General features: G+C 44.3%; 1 protein-coding gene across 1 annotated transcript in view; it reads right to left on the reverse strand.

Moving 5' to 3' along the window:
• LOC145416475 (dynein axonemal heavy chain 6-like) overlaps positions 1–22,055 on the reverse strand; it is a 53,486-nt gene that overhangs the window by 29,901 nt on the left and 1,530 nt on the right. The window contains exons 3-21 of the mRNA XM_080285431.1: positions 21,034–21,183; positions 20,270–20,473; positions 18,243–18,452; positions 17,514–17,650; positions 16,914–17,106; positions 16,407–16,532; positions 15,579–15,713; positions 14,863–15,020; positions 14,216–14,311; positions 13,333–13,529; positions 12,357–12,472; positions 11,918–12,063; positions 10,987–11,153; positions 10,330–10,459; positions 6,922–7,339; positions 6,151–6,357; positions 5,482–5,667; positions 4,624–4,820; positions 4,160–4,334 (exon numbers count right to left, since the gene is read on the reverse strand). Coding sequence (XP_080141557.1) covers positions 4,160–4,334; positions 4,624–4,820; positions 5,482–5,667; positions 6,151–6,357; positions 6,922–7,339; positions 10,330–10,459; positions 10,987–11,153; positions 11,918–12,063; positions 12,357–12,472; positions 13,333–13,529; positions 14,216–14,311; positions 14,863–15,020; positions 15,579–15,713; positions 16,407–16,532; positions 16,914–17,106; positions 17,514–17,650; positions 18,243–18,452; positions 20,270–20,473; positions 21,034–21,183 — 3,348 coding nt within the window. The remainder of the gene's footprint in view (positions 1–4,159; positions 4,335–4,623; positions 4,821–5,481; positions 5,668–6,150; positions 6,358–6,921; positions 7,340–10,329; positions 10,460–10,986; positions 11,154–11,917; positions 12,064–12,356; positions 12,473–13,332; positions 13,530–14,215; positions 14,312–14,862; positions 15,021–15,578; positions 15,714–16,406; positions 16,533–16,913; positions 17,107–17,513; positions 17,651–18,242; positions 18,453–20,269; positions 20,474–21,033; positions 21,184–22,055) is intronic.

The raw sequence follows: 22,055 nt of genomic DNA on the forward strand, positions 1-22,055 counted from the left end.
TCGCAACTTTTTCTTAGCGATTTATTTTGCTTTTACACCTTACTGCCCTACTCCGTGTTATACAAATCCTTTAAACATCGCCATACTCCCCAAAAATAATGTACGGCTCCGGACAGATGAAACGGCTACACCCCATCCACCAGCGACTTGGTTTGGGTCTCAGTGGTTCTGGTAACAGTTGCAGGTGGAGGGAGGGGGGATGTGGGAGGGTGAGGAGGGGAGAAATGTGGGCGGAGTTATATAGGGGGTAGTGTGGGAGGGTGAAGAAGCAGCACAGTCTGGCTGGTGGGAGGGGGAGACGAATGGTTGGGTAGCGGAGACGAGAGTCTGCTGGAGGATAAGACAGGTGAGTGTGATTAGATGAAAAGAAATTACAAAAAATGAATTATTATAATATCTGCTGCATATATTGCATTTTATCTACTAAATAAAAACACTGTCTATTATTCACCACCGTATTTGGGTATCCTACTCATTATTATTATCCTTTGGATATTAGGCAATAAATAGAGATATTGGACGGTCTTTCGGACCCGAACCAATTTTGTCATAACTTTTTTCTTCAGCTATTTCCGTATTCCTATTATCCCTCGTGCTTGAAGTCCCCCTTTTTATCACTTTCTCCTACGCCCTACATTTTTTTTTAGGCATAAGGCAGTTTAACTTTCTCTTTAAATAACCATATTTGTCAACAAATATTCTTTTCATTAATCTATTTAATTACCTGTTTTCTTTCAATATGCATTTGTCTAATAATGGGTGTTACACCTTAATTGGCGCCGCTATTTGACGTTTTGAATAAATTTGGTCTAAATTTACGCATATATTGCAGTCTCTCTCAAGTAGGCTGGCAACCTCACACATCCTTCCCCCTGCTTTCTCCTTCTCTCGCTATCCGTTCCCTCCTTTCCTTTTGTAGTACTGTTTATCTATTCTTTCTCATATTTTTAACCTCATTCCTTCTTACAAACTTTTAGTGCCATAGGAATTTCTCCCTTATCACCTACAGTCCTACTACATGAAAGTGGAAAAAACTGCCATCGGGAAAAGAATAACTGGAAATTTATGGCGAAGGCTACGATATTAGTTATTTAGAATGAAAGTGTTGGCAGATACGCATTCTTGACGTGATTATCACAGCCACAGCATTTCGCCTTCATAAAACAGAAGGACTATAGGTTTCATGCATTACCTCCTTACGTCCAGCATTACTGTGCATAACGCCATGTATAACACATTAAGGACCACAAGGACAGTACTGGTAGTCATCGTGATTCTCATGAATCTCTCCATAGGCTATTGAAAACAGTGCTTTTTGCTCAACTTCAGAATTATGTTCTCATCATGGCAATGATAGGCAAAGATAAAAATAACAATATATACAACCAAATTATCATTTATTATACAACAAAGCTCAAACTGCCTCCGTGCTACCTGAAAAAAATAAATACCTGATATATATATATATATATATATATATATATATATATATATATATATATATGGATGATGCCATGTCGTAGCGCTTAAGGGAATAACAGGGATGACGACGGTGATAATTGTCGCAAGGGAACGAGATGAAAGGAAAATTTTCTCTACCTGAAGTAAATTCTAATGGACAGTAATAATTCGAGACCCCGTTTATTGACAATAATTTTTATAGATCTGCATGTCGCCGTTATTGCGTCTCGGAACATTTCGGTAGATGATATAACTGATATAAATTGATAAATGGGTAGAGAGATATCCTTATCGTCTATATTACGTGATAAGTATGATATAGTAATGATAATCTGTCCTGATAGAGTAAATCTTGCTGTGACGGAAGGGTATTTGTAAAGCGAACTAATTTATACCACAGACTGTATCAGAAGTGTTTCTTCTTCGTAAATTGAAGCTCGATGAATACTCTAGACTGTATGCCAGGAAGCAGGTGACCTTGGTGTTTCTTATGAGGGATCCGGTTCGTGGCATAGTATGGAGAGGATGCATAGAGCTCAAATTTATCAAACAGATAGTATCCTCGTAACTGGCCACCTCTTCACCCACTTCCTGAAACTCAGACATGGAGTACCGGGGTGAGAATAACGCCATAATGACTAATACACCACAAACACATGGATATTTATACATCAACGAGAAACGACTGTGGTTCACTTGTATTTTCTATGGACTGCAATAAACACCGTTACTCAGGGCAGACCACCAGTTCCATGTTTTGTCAGTATATACTGAGATGAATGATTCTAACCGAATCAGGTAGATCCTCTCCGTCAACTGAGACAGTGGCATACTGATATGTGAATTAATTGTCATGTCTGGTTATTCTTTAGAAACAGTAAAAAAAAAATAATGACTTTTTGTTTACCTGTAGAAACAAATAAAATAGTAGTTAGAGGACAAACTTGTGCCACGTGACACTATGCGAAGTCTATCATTGCCATGATGAGAACATTTCTGAAGTTGAGCATAAAGCACTGTTTTCAATAGCCTATGGAGAGATTCATGAGAATCACGATGACTACCAGTACTGTCCTTGTGGTCCTTAATGTGTTATACATGGCGTTATGCACAGTAATGCTGGACGTAAGGAGGTAATGCATGAAACCTATAGTCCTTCTGTTTTATGAAGGCGAAATGCTGTGGCTGTGATAATCACGTCAAGAATGCGTATCTGCCAACACTTTCATTCTAAATAACTAATATCGTAGCCTTCGCCATAAATTTCCAGTTATTCTTTTCCCGATGGCAGTTTTTTCCACTTTCATGTAGTAGGACTGTAGGTGATAAGGGAGAAATTCCTATGGCACTAAAAGTTTGTAAGAAGGAATGAGGTTAAAAATATGAGAAAGAATAGATAAACAGTACTACAAAAGGAAAGGAGGGAACGGATAGCGAGAGAAGGAGAAAGCAGGGGGAAGGATGTGTGAGGTTGCCAGCCTACTTGAGAGAGACTGCAATATATGCGTAAATTTAGACCAAATTTATTCAAAACGTCAAATAGCGGCGCCAATTAAGGTGTAACACCCATTATTAGACAAATGCATATTGAAAGAAAACAGGTAATTAAATAGATTAATGAAAAGAATATTTGTTGACAAATATGGTTATTTAAAGAGAAAGTTAAACTGCCTTATGCCTAAAAAAAAATGTAGGGCGTAGGAGAAAGTGATAAAAAGGGGGACTTCAAGCACGAGGGATAATAGGAATACGGAAATAGCTGAAGAAAAAAGTTATGACAAAATTGGTTCGGGTCCGAAAGACCGTCCAATATCTCTATTTATTGCCTAATATCCAAAGGATAATAATAATGAGTAGGATACCCAAATACGGTGGTGAATAATAGACAGTGTTTTTATTTAGTAGATAAAATGCAATATATGCAGCAGATATTATAATAATTCATTTTTTGTAATTTCTTTTCATCTAATCACACTCACCTGTCTTATCCTCCAGCAGACTCTCGTCTCCGCTACCCAACCATTCGTCTCCCCCTCCCACCAGCCAGACTGTGCTGCTTCTTCACCCTCCCACACTACCCCCTATATAACTCCGCCCACATTTCTCCCCTCCTCACCCTCCCACATCCCCCCTCCCTCCACCTGCAACTGTTACCAGAACCACTGAGACCCAAACCAAGTCGCTGGTGGATGGGGTGTAGCCGTTTCATCTGTCCGGAGCTGTACAAAGGGATATTAACAAGCCATATACAAAAATAATTCAGTAAGGAAGAGGTGTTAGGGAGCTTCTTTAACCGGAGGGAATACAGACAAGACTGTTTGAAGGAGTGACTGGTTCTCCTCACCTCCACCACTAATCCTCCACCACTGAGACTGTAGGAGTGACTGGTTCTCCTCACCTCCACCACCAACCCTCCACCACTGAGACTGTAGGAGTGACTGGTTCTCCCCATCTCCACCACTAATCCTCCATCACTGAGACTGAAGGAGTGACTGGTTTTCATCTCCATCACTGACTCTCCACCACTGAGATTTACCATGGAGGTGTGGAGGAAGTGGAGTGCCGTGAGACCATCGGCTAAGGTGGATTCTACAGTGGACGCAACCTCAGTGGATGTATACAAGATAGGCAGAATTGTGACTACCTTCTTAATGACACTATAAACACTGTAAAATTCCTGTTGTGTTCCTATACTGACTATGGATGTGTGGGGGAGGTGCAGTGACGTCAGACCATCTACCAAGGTGGACTCGAACTTGGACGCCACTTCAATAGGATGTAAACAAGGCAGCATCGTGGCCAGGCCTCTCGTAGCAGCCTCCGCCACTCTCCCCTCATTTGTTTCCTTCGCCTTCACCTCCACCACCGGGCACCTCAAGACAGGGAAACAAGAGTCAAGAGTTCTTCATCATCATCATTATCATCATCATCATCTTGACCTCTTTTCCCACCTAAGGATGGGGTAAGGGAAAATTCAGAAAGCAAGAAAAAGAAAGCAGGTTAAAGGGAGAACTATTAGAATGGAGGAGAGAGAGAGAGAGAGAGAGAGAGAGAGAGAGAGAGAGAGAGAGAGACTATCAGGATGGCGTAAGATGAGTCCAAAATGCAAGAGAAATGACTGATTAGGTGAGAACTATCAACTTATTAGGAGGGCCTGGGTACCTGACGGCCAGTTTGGGATGAAGTTGTTCCTCGGGGCCCAGCTCGAGGATGACCCGAGCCCTGGCAGCGTGGAGGGTGACCCGGTGGAGTGCCTCGTCTGTGAGGGAGGGTGCGAGGCTGAGGAGCGAGGAAAGGCTGGCTAGGGTGTCGGGCGGGAAGGGACCAACCAAAACCAACCAGAATTCACCAGACAAATCCTGGAAAAAAAAAAAAAAAGGGTAGTTGGTCCTGGAAATGAGTAAAAGAGATTCGTTTGGCATGAAAAATTAAAAACGAGTGTACGTAGCTTTAAAACAGAGAGAGAGAGAGAGAGAGAGAGAGAGAGAGAGAGAGAGAGAGAGAGAGAGAGAGAGAGAGAGAGAGAGAGAGAGAGCAGAAAGTTTTGGGAGTTCAACTGGAAGTGGCCATTATGGGTTCGAGTGGAGGTTGAGGTTCAGTGTTTCAAAATGCCTTTCAGGGGTTAGAGACTGGTCACTTTTGCCTTAAAGAGCTGTACTGAAAAGCCTAGCCTCGAACCCCTGCGTTCCTGATAAAAAAAAAAAAAGACAATGAACAAATGAATGCATGATGGATGAAGGATATAATGAAGGATTAAACATACAATGAAGGACGTAGACATGAGTATACTGAAGAACAAGAGACATACTCTGTTCACTTTTACCTGGCTTAAAATTGCCCTCTCTTCACACTGAATACTGAGCTAGAAGAATGGATTAACGCTAGAATATGATGCTAGTCATGAAGAAGTGCTATAGAAAAGTTGCAGTGCCGTAGTAATGCCTAAGTGCCAATGAGGTACAAGAGACAAGCTCCAAAGGGACGAGAGTTGCCAAGTTAAAGTGAACGACGTATACGCACCCGCTGCACCTGAGTGAGAGCGGTGAACAGGACGCCCCGGTGCCAAGCTGTGCCATCGTCCTTCCAGGTGCCAAACAGGTGGGTACGGGTGAGGGCTCCACATGGCACCACCCTCCACCCCACCCTCCGCCCACCCATGCATGACCCCTTCTTCCTATGCAGTCGATTCAGAGCCTTACCCAGGGTCTGATGGAGATTTTTTTTGATTAATTTTTGCTAGGCACACTAATTTCCTACAACATTTTTCCTCCTCTGCACAATCACACATGCCTACCTACCTACCTGCCTACTTTCCTACCTATCTGGACAATCATACATGCCTACCTACTTACCTATCTGTCTCCACGATCATACATGCCTGCCTACCTGCCTACCCATCTAACTGCCCAATCATACTTACCTACTTATCTACCTTCCTACCCCTCTTTCTGCACAATCATACCTACCTACCTACCTATTTATCTGCACAATCATGACTACCTAACTATCTATTTATCTGCACAATCAAACATGCCACTACCTACCTACCCATCTATCTATCTGCACAATCATACTTACCTACCTGCCTACCTATCTATCTATCTATGCAATCATACCTACCTATCTACCTACTTATCTACCTTCCTACCTACCTATCTGCCCATACATACATACATACTACCATCTTACCTTCCAGACCGTAGATTTTCCAGCGCCTGAGGGTCCAGTGAGGCAGCAGCAGTGATGGACAGACAGGAGGGAGTGGAGGTGCAGTGACGCCTTCAGGAGAGTGACGCCCTTGGGACTCAGCCTCCTAGATTTGGGCATTCTCTTGGTATTTTGCCCAATTGTCTTTTCTTTTCCACTCTTCTTTGCCTTTTTGTCTTCGATGTCCACCTCTTCTTCCTTGTTCTTTGTCCTTGCTTCTTCCTTGTTCTGTGTTCTTCCTTCTCCTCTGTTCTCCTCCCTTCCTGCTCCATCCTCTGGCCTTTCTCGCTTGTTCTTCGTCTTTTCTTCATTTCTCTGTTCTTGTTCTTCGTTGTTACTCGTGTTATCTCCAGTCTGGTTAAGTTTATCGTCTGATGTTCTGCTCTCCTTGTCTCTACTATTCTCAGCCTCTTCATTCTCAACCAGATTTCCTCCACTGGTCTCGCTCACGTTTGAATTTCTGTCACATTCTTCATTTTCTTCTGCCTGACCATTTTCAAGTCTCCCTTGGTCATCATTTGGCTTTATACTTGCATCTAGGTGGACAGAATCACTCAAGTTGCTTTCTACATTCACAGTTGAATCTACGTTGCTTTCTTTAGTGCTAGTATTCCCTGCTTGCATGTCAAATCCATCCCGAGGGCGCTTATGGAACTCCTGACTCTCTCGGCTACCAAAAGCCCCCTTATTGGAATTCTCATAATTATTCTTACTGTGTCTAGATCTATTTAACTCTCTCGGTACCTCGTCTACATTATCCTCTTCCTCTTCAAAGTATCCCCACTCCATTAACACCTCCTGAAGACATTCCTTGAGGTCTTGGTCATCGAATGCACTTGGACTGTAGTTCTCTGTCTCAATCCCAAAGTTCGTACGGAAAAATGCATTCCAATCCTCTTCTTTGCCGGAGAGTAGAGGAGTCAACACGACGTAAAGGGCCTGCATAATGATCCTTTCGTCTATAACTGTCTGTGGATTTCCAAATATTCCTGATGTGGGACCAAAATCCAGCTCCTGGGCTAAATTTACCTCAATATTAGGTGTCATATGATGCTCGTTTACATTTTGAAATCTTGCAGGACCGTTTTCTTTGATGCGGCCACCCTCACGTCTCTTCACACTCAGTCCTTCTCTCAACTCTGTGCAAACGCGAGCTGTCGCCTGTACCAGCCTGGAAAAAAAAAAAAAATAGTGGTGCATTCAAAGGTGGCATAGACTTCGTGTTAACTGTTCCCTGGCGATTTATTTTGAATGTTACAGCTTCTTATTCTCTTGTACGTTACTGAGGCAAACCATGTCGGTACTGTGACTACATAAATAACACCAGAGGCTATGAAAGTATAACAGGCATAATAAATCACCGAGGAAAATATAGTACGAAGCCTCCAGTGTCAAAAAGAAAATAAACATACTTAAATGACATGAAGAATCTACGGTACGTAATTCAGGGCCGTGTTGTGGTGCACCTCTTCTGTTATAAATATGAATTATGTCGATATCAAAACTACATAATTAGAACACAAGAGAATGTTAAGGTGCAATATCAAAAACAAATCGCCAAGAAAACTGTGCTAGGAAGCGTTTGGTGGCACCTGAATACGGTCCATCATAGTTCCTCTCCCTCAGCTATTTACTTTGCATATCGTATCTTTCTTTTCATCTTGTATGTCACTAATTCAAACTATTCCAATACTATAACTATATACATAACTTAAAATACAGTATCAAGGTGCAGTAGACGTAATAAATCGCTAAGAAAAATTATCTAAGGAGTCTCATATCCCACGTAAACAAAAGCTTGAGAATTATGGTCACTATTAATCGCTTCATCTTCGGGACAACTCTAGTATTTTATATCCACTAACTCCAGACGATTTTATTCATCTGGAAGGGAGTCACAGGAGCCTGAAGGTGTAAACGGAGGTATTTTGGACCCTTTCACTACCGCAGATCCTTCACCAGCTGAATAAAATATCTTGTACCGAGTATAAGTTTATTACCCTGTTTAAAATTTTGAAATCAATTTAATATTGGGCGACGAGGAACACTTCCCCTACATAACCATTCCGTCATCACTTTCTATGTGCATCATTAGTGTCACTCCGTCTACGATATAATAATTTACAATAAAAAGTTTACATTTTATTCTTGCAGACTCACAAAATCCTCAGCGACAATGTAAAATGCAGATTGTAGTTTGAATCTCGAATATGCAATTTGAATCTTGACTTTGCAATAATTACTATCCAATAACCGGTATACATACATATTTATGCACATATTAAAGTTGTGTACGTTTGCCATGCCTAAGTAACTGCGATAGGTATGTACAATATATAGTTAAATAAACATTAATGTAAAAAGTATATCTTATCTACATCTTGCTCGGGCGGCATTTAAATTCATACGCTAGGTCTATAAAAAGGAGGCGTGACGCAATGTTCATCAGTCACAGCATCTCCACCCAACGGGTAAGTTGTGACGCTCTTCGAAGCAGTAGTTTGTCTACATTTCGGAGAGTTTGGGTATTTTCCTTCGTTATAGTAAGTGCGCAGTTCTTTGTCACCACAATGGACTCTCAGGTCAAGAGCATTGTGGCTTATTGTGCCAAAAAAAACATAAGGAACTTGACTGGGGCCAGATTTAATCAGCGGTGCGGCCAGCGGATTGTGGAGTATGTTGGTAAAGGCGGCCAGGGATCGTGCAGGAGGATGCAGGGCGACGGCAAGGATTGGGCCATAAAGGAGTACCCACAAGGCAAAGTTCATACCCTGCTTCGTGAAATGAAAATCCTGAAAAAAGTCATGAACATGGCAGGGGTGCAGCAGCTGGGCGGCGTGTGTGCCGAAAAGAAGGTGTTAATAACGCAGTTTGCTGGGGAACTCCTCTCAGTTTTTCGTACTTCCTATCCAGATCGGGTAACCGATGCTTTTCTGATAAATGTGAGTCTTCAGCTGGCCAGGACGGTGAAACAGTTGTCAGACATGGGAGTGTATCACAACGATCTCAAACTGAATAACATTTGTGTCAAGTATAAGGAAGGCAAACCCCTCATAACCCTTATTGACTTCGGTCTGGCCTCCACCTCAAAACCTTTGGTCAAAAAGAAGGTGCGGGAAGGACAGAGCCCATGGATGGCCCCGGAGGTTTTGGCAGGTGCAAGGAGCTCCCCCGCCTCGGACGTTTTCGGAGTGGGGTTCGTTCTGAAGAGGTTGTTCGGGCAGGTGCGTCTGGACGGTTTCCCCCTCGTGCATGCCTGGGTAATGGCCGCTTTGTCTGTGGATCCTGCAGCTCGCCCATCACTTAAAACACTCATCAGCGTCCTAAACTCCCACGAGACCCGCTGACGACGTTACTCACACCTTTCCATTACACCGCTGCGTCATTACTTCCTGCATCATCACAACATCACCGTTCCTTCACTTCCTCGACATCACGTTCCTGGATCTTTATTTTACGTTCCTGCATCTTCATTATCCTGCATCTTCACTTCATTTTCCCGCACCTTCACACCCCTGCCGCTCACCCACCTCATCCGCCACCCAAAAAATTCTTTCGGCCTTTCTTTCCATGGCAAAATTTGCAATAGACCTCTTCGACGGAACACTGCCTTGACGGGGCGAAGAGGCTTGCGTGTCCCCGTGATCAGTGGAGCTTTACTAGACAGGTGCAACCATACTAGGAAGGTCCACTGTGAGGGATCAGACTAAAAGTGTTCCAACCCTTTATATTCCTTAGTTCATTCAGCATCACTTGGCGCGGAGTTTCGTCCTTTGGCAGATGATTTCCCGCAGCTCAGTGGCAGATAATACTACGGCACTTCATCTTTTCCATAGCACTTCTTCGTGACTAGCATCATGTTGTAGTAGTGATGATCTCTACTTACAGGCTGTAGTGATGATCTCAACTTGCAGCTCAAGATGGCACACTCGCTGAAGGTGGGTTGTGTGTGACTCGACGTGGTAGAGAGAGAAAAAAAAATCAAGCTCTGACCTGTCTCTCTCCCTCCCAGCCAATATTCCCTTAAGACGGCACTTTTTGGTCAAGTTAAAATGGAGAGAGTATAGGACTTCTGCCAACTACAACAAAGTCGTCTGGTGTTAGCCTTATTATAAACACACACACAAACACACACACACACACACACACACACACACACACCTGACAACAGAGGGTAGTGGTTTTCCCTGCCTGAGCCTCTCCACGTGAGTCAAACACCTCTGGGCCTTGTGCATAAATCCAGCAGACATCACGAACCCTGTCCCTCTTAGCGCTGACTCAAGGAGGGTGCCTAGAAAGGGAAGAAAAGTTTGAGAGAGACCCTTATTCTCGCCGCATAAGGAACCTCCCTAACACCATTTCCTAAGCCACTCATTTTACTTATTACACCTTACCGTTCATTTGCGTATCAGGTGAATCATTCTAAGATCTCCATACTCAGCATATATAAAGTGCCAGAAGTTACTAACCAGCCATATGACACCAGTTTACAAAGTGTTTAGAAGAAAATTAAGCAGATGAGAGAAACTGAGGAAATATAATAAGTCTCCACCATTGTGCTGAGGTGTAAAAAAAAAATTAAGTTGAAAAATAAGAAGGGAAAAGATATCCTGAAGAAATAAAAAATAAATGAAAAATGCATAAAAAAAGAGAATAACGAATGGAGAGAATAAAAAAAAATCATCATCCCCCAGTCATTATCATTATCATCATCATCATCATCATCATCATTTTTGTTTTTAATCATCTGAGAGTGGAATGAGGTGATATCCAAAAACAAGGACAGAGAAATGCGAAACAAGTGAATAATCATCTCACCTGTCGTGGGTAAGGATGCTGTGATGGGGATGAGGTGGGGTGCGATGGGGTGGTGTAGGAGGGGGCAGGGGGGCGCTGGGCAGGGGGCAGGATGAGGGGCAGTAGTGGCCGTCAGGAATACACTGAATGACTCTGCTAGTTTCATCTCCTGTCCATCGATAAGGCACCTGGAACAGAGGTCATCAATCAAGCTTTCTCTCCTGACCGTCGATAAGGCACCTGTACAAGAAGTCATCGATCCACCAATCACTCATCAGTCCCACGAGTAGCTCGATGAGGTGGGAGGGATAAAACGAAACTGGTATGCTTAATCAAAATATTATCCAGTCTCTGTATATCTGCAAAAGAGGTCATCAATCACTCATCATCCCACCCTTTTCCCACTTGTAGCTACATGAGGTGGGAGGGAAAATAACAGATACATTTAATCACACATATGTAGTCTGTTTTTCATTGCTGACTGCGCTCTAATGTGGCATGCAGGCTAATAAATTCCACTAATTATACGTGTTCCTCAAATATCTGTCAGAAACGGGGGTCTTTCCTTCCACTTTCACAATTATAGATTTAAGCATATGGCACCAAAAATACCAAACTGACGGCTTTATAAACACAAACTAAATCTCAGTTATAACACCCTTGACTAAAAGTTCGGTTCAAGGACTTAAGGCGCAAATATGTAGTTTATCTATGACCTAATAAATTTGTGAGAGGGAGACCAAAAGTACCTGGGACAAGGTCATAGAATGTGACCTCACGGATAAAAGATTGAATAGGAAGGCTGCCAGGGATCAAGCAGAGTGGACAGCCTTCATTTGGTGACCAACTCCGACGCACGCAAGTCAGTTAGAGTCTTTATAAACGATACGATACGAGACTAACATTGCTCTTCATGCCATCACTCACACATCCCACAAACCTTTTTTCTTACCTTCTGAGAGAGTTAAGCTTGGTGTAGCGTATGTTGTGGAGGTACTGAGCCAGGCGCTGGAGGAGGGATGGGGGCAGGAGGGGGGCGTCTTCCAGCAGGAGCCAAAAGCCCCCTTGGACACCACCACTCACGACGTTGTGCAGGCTCTGAGGACAAAAAGAATTCAGGTACAAGTTTTAATCTGTTGCCTGGGATAATTATTTGCGCTGTTTACATTATCCGTCTGTCTGTACGTTTGTCTTTATCTGTATCTGTGTACACTAAGGCTTTCTGATCTGATTATTTATACTCGTTTCTATATATCCATTTATCTTCCTTTTCTCTTCTTCCATATCCCTTCCCATCTGTCCTAGCCAACCATCTTTCCCTTCCTTTCCCTTCCACTCCCCTTCCTACCTGCTATTTTCCTCTTCCTTCCCCCCCCCCTTTCCATTCTTACCTGCTGGGGTGTGTGCTGTGAGCAGGTGAGTGAGGCCAAATGTTGTCCTGCTGTTCTCGCCAATCCTCGAAGAATCTCGGTTTTCCCGGACCCCACGCGTCCTACCGCCACACCACCTGTAAACACATCACATTTTATTGACTCAATTTGATGTAGTGTTGCCTATTTCTTCCTTAGTTTTTATCATTCTATTTCTGTGCCTGCCCTCCTCTCTTCCTATTTCTCTCATCATTCCTGTCACTTCTTATTGCTTTTCTTTCCTTTACATGTGGCTTTACATTGAGTGACAAGCCAAATGGTTTCCTGTAAGCCAAGAAACCATTTACAACGCTGAGTGGTAACCATATAACTAAACCATACGTGCTCCCTCCATGTCAACAAGTGGGTTGGTGGAGGGTTAGTGCCCCTCCCTGTAAAATAATTAACTCAAAGTCAAATGGCCACCCCTTACGGGATTATGGCGTCTGGCAATAGATAGATAGAATAGACTTTCGTCCGCTTGTCTTCATCACCTTCAGCATCCCCCATCTCTGCGCCAATTGTATGGGGTAACACAAGGCCTCATCATCACCCTCAAAAGTGGGGAGAAGTCGTCTGTACGTAGCAAATAAATAAATAAATAAATAATAATAAAGTCCTCATTTTTAGAAGCACACGAATCTGATCACATATAATTCATTTTATTCTCGCTGACTCCACCCGGTTTGACTCAGCTCAGAAAAGGTTAAATACAGCAAGCAAGGAAAGAGAAAGCACAAGACAGGAAGAACTATTAACAGCATGGCCTGTGAAATGACCGAGACACTCACTCATCAATCAAGCTACGGGAATCCTGGCTTTAATTAATAGGCCAAGTCATAAACATATATTATGGGGGGTATTTTTTCTTATAGATCAGCTTCGTATTCCCTGCCAGCTAATGCAGACTTGTGCTTACTACTACTACTACTATTACTACTACTACTACTACACTCACATTTATGCCTAGCTGCGGCCATGATAAGCGCATGACGAGCCCTGAGAGTGGTGGGCGTGAGGGCTGAAGGACAGGCCACACCCACATATTCATATCCGTAATCCACAGCCTCCACCCCCGCCCACACCTGCACGCCCGCCGCACGACCACACCCCACGACCCGGTGACGAAGGTGCTGGATCCAGGTGTAACTCAGTCTGGTGGGGGAGAGGTGATTTGGATTAAGTTAGGTAAGGTTAGGTTAGATCAGGTTGGGTAGGCTGAGTTATTGTACGCTTGTTAAGTTTGGGCTGAATTGAGCCGGCTTGAACTGAGACTGGCCTGATTACTATCCGCTGGGCTGAGTTGGGTTGGCTTGGTTGACTTTGGTACTGGTCTGGGTTAGGTTGGGTTGGGTTAGGTCAGTCTTGGTTGGGTTAGGTTAGGTTGGTTTAGTTCAGGTTGGCCAGGATAAGGTTTGGTTTGACCTAGTTAGGTTAGGGTGGGTCAAGTCTGATATGGTTTGTCTTGGCTTGGTTGGTTTGCAGTTAATTAGGTCAGGTTAGGCATGAGGACCAGAAAAAATGAAACTGCGTCACTGTTATAAATGGAAGCATCATAACAAAGAAAAAAAAATCATATTAAAACACTGGCAAAATCCGTTCCTTCACAGACCAAGTGCATTTTTACATCAGTCTAAGTTCATACCAAGCCAACAGAAAGTTACATAATTTAAAACACTGCTTATTAAATTGTTACATTAGTATGATGAATGGTTGTTTTGGCTACGCGAAATACTGTAGATTATGAACTAAGACTGATCTTTCGTGATAGCTAATTAATTTATATTTATAATTCAGGAATTATGTCAAACCGAAAAGAATACTGGATTAACAACACTTACTTGGATGAAGGCATGTTCTTCCTCAACTCCTCTGTTATGTCTCGCAGCTCCAGTAAAGTGGCGGTAAGGCAAGACAGACTCTCTTCTCTCAGCACTCTCTCGTTGCCTCCCTCGTTGTTTGCCTTATTATCCTCTTTTTCCTCAAGCTTGGCCCTGTTATCCTCACTTCCCTGCCTCAGCCACACGTTACTGCTGCCTCCTCCATCCTGTCTAAGAACCACAGACAGTCTACCTTACTATACGTCAGAAAAATGCTTGAAAATGCAGTATCTCAACTCTTCCTATACAGCCAGTACTATAAATCTGGGGTAACTAACCGGGAAATCATCTTTGGTTTACATATAGCAAATGAATCTTAACTGGGAATTTTTATACAGATAATACATGGTGGACTTAACTGCGAAAATAGCGTAAAATAGAAGAAAAAGTGGCTTATATCCAGGACTTACTTCATACTGATTCCCTTGGCCGTTTCCTGTAGATGTGTGTTGAAGTTGTCCCCCTGATCTTTTCCTCGTCCCTGTCCCTGTCCCTGTCCCTTCCCCTGTCTCCTCTGTTCTTTTCCTCGTCCCTGTCCCTGTCCCTGTCCCTTCCCCTGTCTCCCCTGCTCTTTTCCTCGTCCCTGTCCCTGTTCCTGTCTCCCCTGCTTCTGTTCCTGCCTAAGAGTATCTGTGAGGGTATCCAGCTCCCCCCTGATGATTGTGACCACTCCAGCAAGGTCAGGCGGGGTATGGGTGGCATCAGCTGCATCCAGGGCCTCCTCCACCTGCCAACTCCACTGGATGCGACGACACACCTCCACCACCTAATGAAGAAAGCCTGAGATTAGTGCCTATAGACTCAACGTGGGCGATTAGGGCAGATAATAAATTTCAAAGTCTCTGTCTTATTCTAGAACTTATGAGCTAAGAGTGTATCGATAGAGGTAGGTGGGAGGAGGAGAGGGAGACGGAGAACAAGATGGAAAGGAGGTGTGAGGGAAGCTTATGTTAGAGAAGAAGGCTTAAATTAATGGCTACCTACTGCACGAAGGTCATTCAAATAGACAAACAGTTAATTCAAAGGCTCAGTCTTCCTCTATTAAAAAAAATGAAAACACCGGTAGCAAATACATGTGCAAAAAAAAGAAAAGAAAAGAAACCGTGGTACAGAAATCTTAATCTTTTCACTACGACGAGATTTTTTTTTTCTTTATTCTTGCTACTTCCAGACGATTTTATTCAACCCTGGGGAAATCCGCTTGAGTGACGGTTTTTTAAAAGATCTCCATTTTATCCTTCATTAAACGTCTCCCAAGAGCTGAATAAAACCACTTAGCAAGGGAAAAAAAAAAAAAACGGAGGTATTAGAGGAGTGAATTGACCTGGTACGGGAGGTGCGAGGAGGTGAGGCTGAGTTGTGAGGTTGAGTGGGTGAGTATAAGGCGTCGCAGAGTGGCCCTCATACCACTCTCAACCCTTCCCAGCCAGTCCTCCACACCGTGATGAGCCAACACAGGCTGTTAGTAGAAGGCAACTGGAAAATATAGAGCTCGCACGCCCAAGCACAAACGCACGCACACGCACACAGACACACGTAATAACAAAATTGTCATATTTTAGCAAGCCATTAAAGTGAAACCATATAAAAAATGAACGGCTAATATTGTTTCTTCTTCTGACTTCTATTTTTTCATTCAGCTGACCATCATCTAGTAAGAAGCCACTCAAAAAAAATAATAATAATAAAAATGCGTGCGTTCATGGCAGCTCCAGGATTAATCGAAGAGCGTTTTCCTGTCCACTAATCTTACTGAGGCGTTAATTCAGTTAATCCCAGACGATTAAATTCAGTAAAGGGAAATCTCTGTCAGCAAGGATTTCAAGTTACAATTTCCAAGTGACTAATAAGGAGACATAACGCCCCACCTGGTTTAACAGTGACTAATAAAGAGTGACTAAGAGAGTGACTAATATAGGATGACTAACAAAGAGTGACTAATAGACATAACGCCCCACCTGGTGTATGAGTGACTAATAAGGAATGACTAAGAGAGTGACTAATAAAGAGAGACAAATAAAATGTGACTTACAAAGAGACAACGCCCCATCTTTTTCAAGAGTAACTAATAAGAAGTGACTAATAGAGTGACTAATAAAGAGTGAATCATTGAGAGACATACATCCCCACCTGGTTTAAGACAGCAGCTTACCTTTGCCAACGTGAGTACTTCCCGCTGAGGTGATATGAGTGCCACAATCTTGTCCTGGTGACCGTGTACAAGGCGGGCCACACCGGGGAACAGACGACCCAGGTACTTGTGGCACACCTCGCTGTCCTGTATCACAACACGCATCACTAACACGTTGGATCATAACACGCATCACTAACACGTAGGATCACAACACGCATCACTAACACACACGATCACCACACGCATCACTAACACACAGGCTCATAACACGCATCACTAACACGTAGGATCATAACACGCATCACTAACACGTAGGATCACAACACGCATCACTAACACGCAGGATCAAACACACAAGTTATTAAGAAGCTATATCTCTACAGTATATCAGTGTAATAATACTGTACAGTACATTCATAGCCTCTGACATGCCCGAACACAATAAGGCATACACACTGGCACATAAATACCTCTCCCTCCCTCCCTCCCCTCCCCCCTCTCTCTCTCTCTCTCTTTCTCTCTCACCTGTCCCCTGGTAAGAAGATGCAGGAGGTCGGTGTCAGGGAGAAGGAAGAGGCGTGGACATGTCTGCCTACGTAGTGCCAGTAAGGGTGCCAGGCATGATCTTAGGCCTTCCAGCTGCGCCCTCGCCTGTGACACCTCCTCCTGAAGCATCCCGCCTCGAAGCTGTTTAAGCACGTGTGGTTCCTCTTTGATTCTGGGGATAGAGATGTGAAGGAATGAAGAATGAGATACTGACTAGAAGAGTGTATGCGAGTGAAGTGGAGGAGGAGAAGGGGGAAGAAGCGAAAGTAAGGGAAGGGAAGGGAAAGGGGAAGGGAAGGGAGAAGGGAAGGGAAGGGAAGGGAAGGGGGAGACCAGGGGGAGAGAGGTAGTGATGGGTTGGAGAGGTATGTGAGTGAGAGCGGTCAGAGATGAAGGAAAATTGGCTTGAGTGACGTGGATGGGAATTATTTGTGGTCATCTTTTTCGAGATTAAGACTTCTGGCTATAACAGACAGATAACAGATTTGGAGGGATTTATTTGTGGTCGCCCTTTTCGAGATTAAGGCTTCTGGATATAAACAGAAAGAGAAGCTAATGCAGATTGTGGGTTGAAGTTACCTGTTGATGGTGGAGGTCCAGAAGAGGGATGTGGCAGCGAATGTGGCGGTCTGTAGGGGGAACACCTCACTGGCGACACAGGTACTTAACACGGGGTCCAGTCCAAGCCACTCGGCCTCAAATTCTGTCAGGGATGCCTAAAAAATATGTTTATTTGTAATCTTAGGTGGAATGGTAATAATGATGATGATGATGATGATGATGATGATGATGATGATGACTGCTGCTGATTTTGATGACGATAATGATGATGATGCGTGACCTGACTAAATTACGTAAATCTCTGCTGGTTAAACTGCGTCAGAGTTTTTACCCTTGACCCCGAAACTGTGACCCTGATCGATGGGCACCAAAATCAACAAAGTTCTTTCCAGATCCAGACACAAGGCAGACGCACTGGATCAGGCATTCGTGATATTTTGTTCACATACCTACATATACACACACGGCTTAAATACATACATAAACACATAGCTACATACTACACATACACGTATTCATGCACACATGTATACATACGAGGCAAATCGATAAAGACTTAGGACGAGGTCATACAGTGTGACCTCTGGGATAAGGGACTGTATAGAAAGGCTGCTGGAGATCGAGCAGTGTGGAAAGCTACCATTAGGTGACCAAGGCCGACGAATGCAAGCATGTTTGGGCCTTTCTAAGCGAACACACACACACACACACACACACACACACACACACTATCAACACCCCACTAACCAACGTGTGCCCGATGATAGTGTGAGTGTTCTTCCACTTGATAGTCTCGGTCTTGATGTGGAGGGCGTGCTGGGAGTGGAGGAGGAGGTGGAGGGTGAGGTCCGTGTCGAGTAACATAGTATCGAGATGGTCTAGGTTGCCCAAAACGTAAACATCCTTCCTGGAATACTCTTGAACTGGGATGGTCGCTGCCTCCCACTTCTCCTCAACCTTAGGCGGATAGATAAACAGATAGATAGACCGATGGATAGATGGATGGATGTTAGATAAGTAAGTAGGAATATGGATGGATGGATGGATAGATAGGTAGATAGATACATAGGTGAATGAGGAGAGAGAGAGAGAGAGAGAGAGAGAGAGAGAGAGAGAGAGAGGAGAAATTTTCAGCCCTCGCCCTTCAGTATGGTTACTTTTATTTTATTCTAGTAATGGTATGATTAGGTGGGGTGGATTGGGGTAATGGTGGGGTTGGGTGAGGTGGATTGGGGTAATGGTGGGGTTGGGTGAGGTGGATTGGGGTAATGGTGGGGTTGGGTGGGGTGGACTGGGGTAATGGTGGGGTTGGGTGAGGTGGATTGGGGTAATGGTGGGGTTGGGTGGGGTGGACTGGGGTAATGGTGGGGTTGGGTGGGGTGGTTTGGGGTAATGGTGGGGTTGGGTGGGGTGGATTGGGGTAATGGTGGGGTTGGGTGAGGTGGACTGGGGTAATGGTGGGGTTGGGTGGGGTGGACTGGGGTAATGGTGGGGTTGGGTGGGGTGGAGGGGTGTAGTGGTGGGGTTGGATGGGTGGAAATTGCGTAAAAAGCACATGGTGGGGTTGGGTGAGGTTCTGTGGACTAGAGTGGGGAAATTGTGGGGTTAAATGAAGTGGGGTAGGGTAACGGAGGGGTTGGGGGGGTGAAGAGGGTAAAATTGATAGGAAAGGTAGGGCTGTTCATGACTGGGTTGGATGGGGTGGTGTAGTGGGGTAATGTCGGGGTTAATACGAGTAGGTTTGTCCGGATCTCCCTATCGCTTTCGATAGAGTACGTCGCTCTAGGAGAAGACAGTAAAATATTCTTTCAGAGGCGATTGGTAGTAAGGATTTGGTTTCCGAAATACGTTGGTAGTGCAAAGTTTAGAATTGTCACTGGTATATATTCATTTTCTATAACCCCGTATCATAGAAAACGATGCAAGAAGCTAAGGAATAAAGCAATACATTTTACTAATAAAATCTAACGCCTTGTTGTATGTGCAAGTTAGTGGGTAAAATAATATAGATAGAAGAAATAAATGGGTCACTCTTTCAGGCCACTCCGTCTGTCGTTGGGGCTTTACGGTGTGTGTGTGTTTGTAACTTACTGGAGGGTGTGTAAGTTTGCTGAATGTGTGTATGTGTGTGTGTGTGTGTGTGTAATTCACCGGGTCGGTCAGGATCACTTGATGGTCGTGATGGTCAGCTTTTACCCTCCCGGAAGGGAGCTGAGAGCTCATATAGTCCGATCTAAGGGCAAGGCTGTGACCTTCACACACGCACACACCCGTCCCCTTGCTCCAGGGGGACAGTAACCACCCACTTCGTCAGTGAAACTTTTCGCAGCCTGAGCGAGGAGCGAACTCCCGTCTACCAGTTGGTGTGTGTAATTCACCGGGTCGGTCAGGATCACTTGATGGTCATGATAGTCAGCTTTTTACCCTCCCGGAAGGGAGCTGAGAGCTCATATAGTCCGATCTAAGGGCAAGGCTGTGAGCTTCACACACGCACACACCCATCTCCTTGCTCCAGGGGGACAGTAACCACCCACTTCGTCTGTGAAACTTTTCGCAACCTGAGCGAGGAGCGAACTCCCGTCTACCAGTTGGCAAGCGAGAACGTTACCACAGAACCAGCGAGCGTGTGTGTGTGTGTGTGTGTGTGTGTGTGTGTGTGTGTGTGTGTGTGTGTGTGTGTGTGTGTGTGTGTGTGTGTGTGTTGCTAGATCAGTACGTTTTGACTGAGGGTGTGTGCGTGTATGTTAGTGGTTAAGGCAAACAACAAATCTCACCTGTTTAAGTCTGTTTTCCATCTGTCTTTGCAGCTGTGCGGTGTGGGCCACTCGCTGGAGGGTGTGTGCGTGCTGGTGGAGGGCCAGCTGGTCCACATGGGCCAGGGTGAGGGCGGGGGGAAGGGGGGCCGCCAGGGAGGCGTCAATTTCCTGCCAGTGACGCGGGCGAAGGGCAGAGTCCGTCAGGGCCTCCAGAACGGGTAGCTGCAATAAAATGAATTAAAAAAAAAATAAAAATGAGATTAATAAATGACCAGACAGACAGACAGGCAGGCAGACAGATAGACAGAGAGATAGATTAAGTAAACGATAAGGATCATCACTCTGTCCCTTTTTATTCTATTTACGGATTGGGTGAGGTAAGATCCAGAAACAAGAAAAAAGAATGTACAGATGTGTGTGTGTGTAATTATCTATCTAGCTGTCTGTCTATCTATAGTGCAATAATGGTAGGTGTTGTAAAAAAAATAATATGGTGCAGTGAATTTTTGGCAAAAGTGAATCATCATCATCAGTATTCTTGCCCCTTCTTCCCCATCAGATATGAGAGGGCTATTCAACCTTCTCCTCTAGCAGGAGGAGAAGGAGGAGGAGGAAGGGGAAGAGAAGGAGGAGGAAGAGAAGGAGGAGGAAGAGGAGGAGGAGGAAGGGGAAGAGGGGGAGGAGGAAGAAGAAGAAGGAGGAGGAGGAGAACTAAGAGTGTTACCTTACCATCTTCTGGCACAATGAAACAACGAGGAAGACAAATACGAGGGTCAACCTACCTTCTCCTCGAGCAGTGATACGAGGGTGTGTAGGTGGAGAAGGACATCTGAGTGCTCCCCCTCCGAGGCTGACATGAGGTGATCCACACGCCCTCTATATTCAGCAGTTACCTGCCTCACCTCACACACGTCCAGTCTGCTCACTTCACTCTGGGGACAACAGAAGAGGTGAAAGAAATACCTTGACATGATCCACACTTCACCAACACTCACTTCACTCTATGGGACCATCTCCGCCATCGCTACTACTACTACTACTATTACTACTACTACTGCTACTACTACTACTATCATCATCATCATCACTTATCAAAGAGAAAAAATCATCAGGCAGAAGAAGCAAAAAAAATCTAAACTCTTTACATCACGTGTGAATACGAGGCAAAAGAGAGAGAGAGAGAGAGAGAGAGAGAGAGAAACTGCCCTGGATAAACGAGTGTAAGCGAGGCATTTGTCAAGCGATCTCCCCCAAAACTGCGTGCGTGGTGTGCGTGTAGCCGGTGCCGGAAATGTGTGTGCAGGGGGTGAGGCGCGGAGGGTGACCAGGAAGAGAATTTATAAAGAATCCTACCCATTTACTGGGATGACATAGACAGATAGACAGAAGATTAGCATATTTACAATGAAACTTATGCACAGGTTGAATTTAGGGACCTTTATAAGTGAGTCTTAACATATTTACGGTCATACTTACGCACAGGTTGACGTTAGGGCCCTTTATAAGTGCGTCTTAACATACTGAAAATCAATCTTGCGCGGTGGTTGAATTTAGGGACCTTTCGCTCCTTTATGCTCATCAAGGCCACGCACCTACGTCACACGACACCGAAGAAGGTAAAGGGAGAGGAGGAGTGACCGCAGCATCCCGGCGGAGGTGTGTGTGGCCTTGGGATGTAGTCAAAAACATTAAAAAAAAGTATCGCTCACCCTTGCCTCACGTATCATTTTAAAACAGAGACGAAGCACTGTGACGTATGGAGCATCCTTTGATTATTGGTGCAAATATTATCCTTGGTTATTAT

Source organism: Coenobita brevimanus, chromosome 106 (genome assembly GCF_032717465.1).
Source record: "Coenobita brevimanus isolate Jiangsu-jjx chromosome 106, ASM3271746v2, whole genome shotgun sequence".
In the NCBI taxonomy this organism is placed as follows: domain Eukaryota; kingdom Metazoa; phylum Arthropoda; class Malacostraca; order Decapoda; family Coenobitidae; genus Coenobita; species Coenobita brevimanus.